Genomic DNA, 7,745 nt, shown 5'->3' on the forward strand with positions numbered 1-7,745 from the left:
ATAATTAAGCCAAGATTAGTTAAACTGGAATTTAAGGCTTATGAAAAAAATGTAGAAATTTAATACCAAGCTATGGAAGAATAAAATGTGTGATTAGAGTTATATTTTTTGTCAGACAGGAAGCCTGATGAATATCCAGGTCCTTCCAAAGCCCTTAAAGTATCAATGAAGGGAGAGGCCTTGGAGAGACAGCGTGTACCAGATACTTGGAGGTTGTCTAGTAACCTGGTCATTGAGGGGGAGGGACTATTTCAGGGCTCAGGGGCAAGTCTATACAGGGATTGCTGCCCTCAGAATGCAGCAGACACAGAAGGCTGTGGACTCAGAATTAGTCATTCTCAATGACACCAAGATTCCAAAGATGGCAGACTGCCAGCCTGGACTTCCAGGGATGGCCAGAATTGTGCTGTGGTTCTGAACCCACAGCTCCTCTTCCCCTGGCCCAGAGAACCTAAGTTAGAGAGCCAGCGTGCCCTGGTAAGTGGAAAATATGCCACTTAAAGACATGGAATCATCTTTCTTATTCGGAGTGATCCTTGCTGTCTTGTCCTTCCTCATCATTGCTACTAACGCACTAGTGACTGTGGCCGTGCTGTTGTCAATCCATAAGAATGATGGGGTCAGTCTCTGCTTCACATTGAATCTGGCTGTGGCTGACACCTTGATTGGCGTGGCTATTTCTGGCCTAGTCTCAGACCAGCTCTCCAGCTCTGCTCAGCCCACACAGAAGACCCTCTGCAGTCTTCGGATGGCATTTGTCACTTCTTCCTCAGCCGCTTCTGTCTTCACAGTCATGCTGATTGCCTTTGACAGGTACCTGGCCATTAAACAGCCCCTCCGCTACTTTCAGATCATGAGTGGGCTTGTGGCTGGGGCCTGCATAGCTGGGTTATGGTTGTTGTCTTATGTCATTGGCTTCCTCCCACTCGGAGTCTCCATATTCCAGCAGACCACCTACTATGGGCCCTGCAGATTCTTTGCTGTGTTTCACCCAAGGTTTGTGCTGACCCTCTCCTGCGGGGGCTTCTTCCCAGCCATGCTCCTCTTTGTCTTCATCTACTGCGACATGCTCAAGATTGCCTCGATGCACCGCCAACAGATTAAAAAAATGGAAAATGCAAGAGCCACAGCTGGAGCTTTCAGGCCCCCACGGTACCCCAGCGACTTCAAGGCCATCCGCACTGTGTCTGTTCTCATTGGGAGCTTCATTCTGTCCTGGTCCCCTTTTCTTATCACTGGCATTGTGCAGGTGGCCTGCCAGGAGTGCCACCTCTACGAAGTGCTGGAACGGTACTTGTGGCTGCTCGGGGTAGGCAACTCCTTGCTCAACCCACTCATCTATGCCTATTGGCAGAAGGAGGTGCGGCTTCAGCTCTACCACATGGCCCTTGGAGTGAAGAAGGGGATCACCTCATTGTTCTTCTTTCTCTTGGCCAAGAAGAGTGGTCCAGAGAGGTCCCGGGAACGTTCCTGCCACATCATCACTGTCTCCCACCCAGAGCTTGATGGCTAAGATGGTAAGGAAGCAGAAGTTTCAACGTGCCTTTCCCCTGCTCTTGCTGGCCCCCAACTGAGCTAGGGGGAATGGAACTTGCTTCAGGTGACTGATTGCCCCACCTCTCATATCCCTTTACCCCCAGAAGGAGAGGTAACTGAGGCAGGGTTCCCTAACTTGCTTCTATAATCAGTTCTCCGTTTGCAAATCTTCACTCCTCTCTGTCCTTCTTTTGAGACAGGCTTGTCTCCTGTATATCTATACTTAAAGCAAGAAATGTACTGCTAAAAAGCTGTTCATATATAAAATCTGATTTTTTAATACAGCAGAGCAACAATGTCCAACAGAAATAGAATGCAAGCTGCATATGATGCTTTTAATATTTTTTCTAGAGTAACCATGTTGAAAAAATATAGGCAAAATTAATGTATTTTAAAAGTTTTGAGCTTTAATTTTTTAACTATTATTTTAATTGTACATATTTATAGAGCATAGTGTAATATTGCTATACATATATATAATATGTACTTGCCAAATCAGGGTAATTAACATTTCTATCTCCTTAAACATTAATGTTAATGTCTTATTTAGACTAATACATTAAAATATTATCATCACTTTAACATGTAGTCAACATTAAAATTTATTATACATTTTTCATAGTAAGTCCTTGAAATCTGGTATATATTTTACTCATACAGAACATCTCAGTTCAAACTAACTATACTTCAAATTCTCAACAGCCACATGTGGTTAGTGGCTCTCATAGTAGAAAGCACAGCACCAGAGAAGTCTCTTTTTAACTATTATAGTGATTTACTACAACAATTAATTGGTAAAACAAGGCATTCCTGTATCTCTTGCCTCCCCTGACATAAATCAGAGATTGTATACACTAAGTTTGCATAAAATATAGGAACCTGAATTAGACTCTAAAGCTTACTTTTTCCCATACCTCATGGCATTCAAAATAGTGTTTCTAACCTGGGTATGGTAGCACACACCTGTAATCCCAATACTTGGGGAGGCTGAGGCACAAGAATTGAAATGAAGGTTTGAGGACAGCCTCAACAAGTAGTGAGATTCTCAGCAACATATCAAGACCCTGCTTCAAAACAACAACAAAAAAATAACAAAAAGGGCTGGGGGTACAGCTCACAGGTAGAACACCCCCAGTAACACACACACACACACACACACACACACACACACACACACACACACAGTGTTTCTTTGGAAAAATAGCCAATTGCCAGTCTTGTGATTATTTCTGCTATGACCTCTCCCAGTCCATGACATTTTTAACTATGGTGGCTCTTCCTGTTACTTGCCTCATCTATCACTTGTAGCTGCTTGCTGATGACAGTGTGCTGCCTTTCTCAAAACTGGACCCACTTGGCTCCTCAGAACCAGACTTTCTTCCAGTTACTCTCAAATTTGTATTTTCATAAGAAACTCATCAAAATAGCACAGGAGACCAGCTGAGAAGCAGGTGCCTCATCCTTTCTGTGGGATGTAGAAAATGGCAGTAGTGGCAGTGGCAGTGGCAGTACCGACCGTGGGAATTGTGTCCCTCCTGACAGACCTAGCAATAAAATTCAAGGACAGAATAGGGAAAACACAAAAACCACACTCTGCCTTCCTGGGCTTCCCTGGAACTTTTAACTCAACCTCCTATTCTCCATAGTGAATTCTTAGAGTATTGTTTCTCAACCAGGAATGGTAGCACACACCTCTAATCCTTGTACTTGAAAGTCTGAGACAGGAGGATTACAGGTTTGAGACCAGCCTCAGCAAGCAGTGATACTTTCATCAACTTAGTGAAACTCTGTCTCAAAATAAAAGTAAAATAGCACTGGGGGCATAACTTAGAAGTAGAATCCTCCTGGTTCAATCCCCATTACCACAAAACAGCAGCAATCATCATCATCATCAGAACCTGGATGGAAGCCAGCCTTCCTCCTCTCAAAAGAATGTCATCACATCTCATGATACTTTGTACTTAGGTTTTCTATTATTGGCGCACCATAATTGTACATGATAGTGATACATTCATATTGCACATAACATTATTTGTGTCTTCTTAATTCCTCTTTATTCAGATTAACACTCATCTTTTATCCTTCAGCCCTTCAGAGGATAATGATCACCCCTTTGAGTTTTTGTGCTCCTGAAAATTCCATTCTCCTCTTCTTCACCCTCTATCTAGTGGCCTGTTTCTCACACATCAGCCCTCTTTTGGTAAAATCATTTTTCAGTTGCTCAGCTTACAACTTGGGCTGAGAGGAACATATTGCTTACACCATAGCAAGATTTATGTTAATAGAACTGAAGTTTCTGGCTTTTGAGTAGATGGTGAAACCCAATAGGCTTTGAAGTGATAAGCATCCAGCAAGTAACAGTTATACTAGCACTCTCTTGGAATGGGTTATGAATTGCTGGAAAGTAGTGAATAATAAAACTGGATTGTGGAAAAACTGAAAGTAGGCTGAAACCAATGTCCTTAATGATGACTCAAGGCTTAATTCCCAGTCTTGCTATAAAGGATGGATCTTGCTAAGCAAAGAGGAATGGAATTTATTCAACTTGCTTGCTTTAATCATTCTGCATTTTAAATATGTATCAAAACATCTCATTGTACACAATGTATATAATTATTGTCAATTAAAAATAAGATTTAAGCCGGGCATGGTGGTGCACACTTGTAATCCCAGTACTTCGGAGGCTGAGACTAGAGGATTGCAGGTTCCTGACCAGCCTCAGCTACTTAGGCCCTCCTCAACTTAGTAAGACACTTCTAAAACAAAAAATAAATTAAGCCTGCAGGTGTAGCTCAGAGGTAGAATGCCCCTGGGTTCAATCCTCAGTACTACAAAAAATAATAATAATAAAATTTAAACAATTCTTTAAAGCTATAGTGAAAAGCAGGAGTTAAGGAGAGACTAGGTGATCAGTATGCTATTAGATTCAGTCTCAGAAACCTCGCTATCCCTGGGAATCAGTATGTGGTACAGAAAAATCAGACTTTAAAGTCCAACACACAAGTGTTCAGATCATTATTCCGTTTTTAAATTGTCAAAATTAAGCCAACTGTGGTGGCATATGCCTGTTATCCCAGTGCAAAACCCCATTTCAAAAAAGGGGGGGTATAGTTCAAAGGTAGAATGCCTTTGGCCTCAATCCCCAGTATCAAAAAAACAAAACAAACAAAAACAACTCAGACATAGATCCCTCATCTGTCAAACTACTGTAATAATGCCTACCTTATCCAGCCATAGTGAGGACAGATAACATATGTGAAAATGCCTAGTAAACTACAGCACATTGTTAATGCTCAGAAAATATTAGTTCTTTCTTCTTCCTTAGAATTGACTCATTTAAGGGAGTACATCATATTCAGATATTATAATCTACAAGACAAGGACAACTAAACTCAGGACTGAGTTCCTCAACCCCTGAACAAGTTTTTTTAAATGAGGGGCAGGAAGCCAGGTGTGGTGGTGCACACCTGTAATCTCAGTACTTGGAAGGCTGAGACAGGAGGGTGGCAGGTTTAAGACCAGGCTCAGCAACTTGGTAAGGCTCTCAGCAACTGAGAGAAACCCTATTTCAAAAGAAAAAATAAAAAAGGGCTGGGGATGTAGCTCAGAGGTAGAATACCCCTGGACTCAATCCCAAGTACCAAAAACAAAGGAAGGAAGGAAGAGAAGAAAGGGAAGGAAGGAGGGAAGGAAGGGAGAAAGGAACGAATAAATGAACAAATGAATGAACTAGAGGTAACTTAGGTAGAAAAAGACAAAAAGGAGTAAATCTAAAACCTTACCAGTATATCAAGACAGAGCAGATACATGGCACCGGCACTAGTATCATACACTCGGGCTTAAGAGTAACCATAATTAAAAGCTGGGCGTGGTGGCACATGCTTGTAATCCCAGCGCTTCGGAGGCTGAGACAGGAGGATCTCCCAGATTCGAAGCCAGCCCCAGCTACTTAGTGAGGCTCTCAGCAACTTAGTGAGACCCTGTTTCCAAATAAAGTATAAAATAGGTTTGTGAGTATAGCCCGGAGGTAGAAAGCCCCGGGGTTCTATCCCTAGTACCACCAAAAAAAAGAAAAAAAAATGGAAGGAGTTATATAAAACTTGAAGTACCACACACAGAGAAAAAGAGTAACTATAATTAAGTACACTCTGTTTAACAAATTGCCAGGAGCAGAGATACAGAATGCTATGCAAAGGTATAATGGTTTGTTTGTGGGGTTTTTTTTTTGACACAGGATACAGATAAGGGAATATACTGAAGAGGAAACATTTAGATTTCACTCACACATCCAGTATTCTCTCCTGATGGACTTGCAAAGAAGCCAGATTCTGTTCAGGAATTGATCAAAATATCTAAAAGATATTAAGACCTTGTAGAACACGATGTAGGTCAATCAACTCAATTTATATAAACATTGCTATGAACAGCTTATTGTAAAGAGTTATAAAAATTGTGATATGATCAAGTTTTATATTAACTCCTTGGGTAGCTAAAGTTGGGCATATGACATCTCAGTTTCCATTTCAGGTGTACTTTTAAGAACATAAGAACACATAGGCCTCTGTACAGGGTATTTTACAAGAGTGGGTATTTTACAAGGTGGGTTGCCTTGATCTACTGACACTCTACTGCACACTCAATAAACCCATCTCTAGGAGTTGGGCAGCCAGTGTTAGCTTGGGGTATCTATCCATAGATAAAGAAGTGTTAACTGGCTGAAATAGGAATTAAATTCAAGACTATGATTTCATTCTCATCAAGCTCAGACACTGGCCAAATGAATAAAGACCAGTAAAAAAGAGTAGGCATGCCGGGTATGGTATAAAAATGGGTCTGGGAGTGTAGCCCGGAAGTAGAAGGGTTTCCAGGAAGCCCAGTACCACAAAAAGAGAGAGAGAGAGAGAGAGAGAGAGAGAGAGAGAGAGAGAGAGAGAGAGAATAGGCATGAAAGGTACTTCAGGGATACACATAGAATAAGAAGATACACGGTGTCAATGGCTGGACAAAAAGGCAGCAATGTATTCAAGAACAGACCACAACTCCTTGGCTACATCAATTTTGTGACTCCTTCAGTACCTTCCAAGTCATCCTTCAAATACTACTGACTGGTCTGGAAGATTCTTCTTTTAATGAATAAATCATGTTTGCTATTTCTGTAGTCAATAGTAGTGCCTACAAATGCACCTACCATTTACTCATTTGCTTGTCTGTCCATCTACCACAAACACTTGAGAACTAGGTGCTAAAACTGCCCCATCTTTGCTGAGATTTCTTTTCAAGATATACAATGATTATAAAACCAAGTTTTATTTTAGAAATTCTTAAAAACGCAGGAAATCATAGAGGTACCCATAATCATACCAGAGATAACTACTGTTGTTCTCCATCTTTTCTTTGCTTAATATTATATTGTGCATATTTTCCTGCCATTAAATATTCTTCAAAAACATAGCCTGTCATGTTTGCATGGTTTTTTGTTGGTTTTTTTTTTTTTGTTTTTTGGGGTTTTTTTTTTTTTTGCAGGTTTGGGATGGAACCCAGGGGCATTTGACCTTCGAGCTATACCCCCTGCCCTATTTTTTATTCTTTATTTTGAAACAGGGTCTCACTACATTGCAGAGGGCCTCACAAAGTAGCTGAAGCTGTCCACAAACCACGATCCTCCGGTCTCAGCCTCCCGAATACTGGGATTTCAAGTGTGCACCACCATGCCCAGCTATGTTTTTTCAACAATACTTTAACTATTTCTCTGAAGTTGCTCTATATTTAAGCTATTTTAGCCAGGCGTGGTGGTGTACGCTTGTAATCCCAGCATTTGGGAGGCTGAGTCAGGAGGATCACGGTTCAAGGACAGCCTCAGCTACTTAGTGAGGCCCTCTGCAACTTAGTGAGACCCTGTTTCAAATTAAGAATTAAAAATAGGGCCAGAGGTATAGCTCAGAAGTAGAATGCCCCCAAGATCCATCCTTAGTATGGCAAAAAAATAAATAATTGATTAAATTTAAGTTATTTCAAACTTCTCTTTGCTATAATACCACTATAGAGACCCTGTGTATAAGCCAGACATAGGGTTTCATGCCTATAACCCTAGTATTTGGGGGACCAAGATAGAAGCATCACAAATTCAAGGCTAGGCTGGATAACTTAGCAAGAACCTGTCTCAAAATAAAATATTCAGTGCTCTACTCCTGGATTCAATCCCCAGTACC

At 41.1% G+C, this 7,745-nt stretch overlaps 1 protein-coding gene across 1 annotated transcript; it reads left to right on the forward strand.

Annotated features, from left to right (window-relative positions):
• Positions 1-505: 505 nt before the first annotated feature.
• Positions 506-1,513, forward strand: GPR119 (G protein-coupled receptor 119; the record flags this gene model as incomplete). Its single annotated transcript, XM_080718491.1, has 1 exon — positions 506-1,513. The coding sequence occupies one exon, from the start codon at positions 506-508 to the stop codon at positions 1,511-1,513; it is 1,008 nt and encodes a 335-aa protein (XP_080574617.1).
• Between the last annotated feature and the right edge of the window lie 6,232 nt (positions 1,514-7,745).

This window comes from Muscardinus avellanarius (genome assembly GCF_963383645.1).
Source record: "Muscardinus avellanarius genome assembly, chromosome: X".
Taxonomy (NCBI): Eukaryota; Metazoa; Chordata; class Mammalia; order Rodentia; family Gliridae; genus Muscardinus; species Muscardinus avellanarius.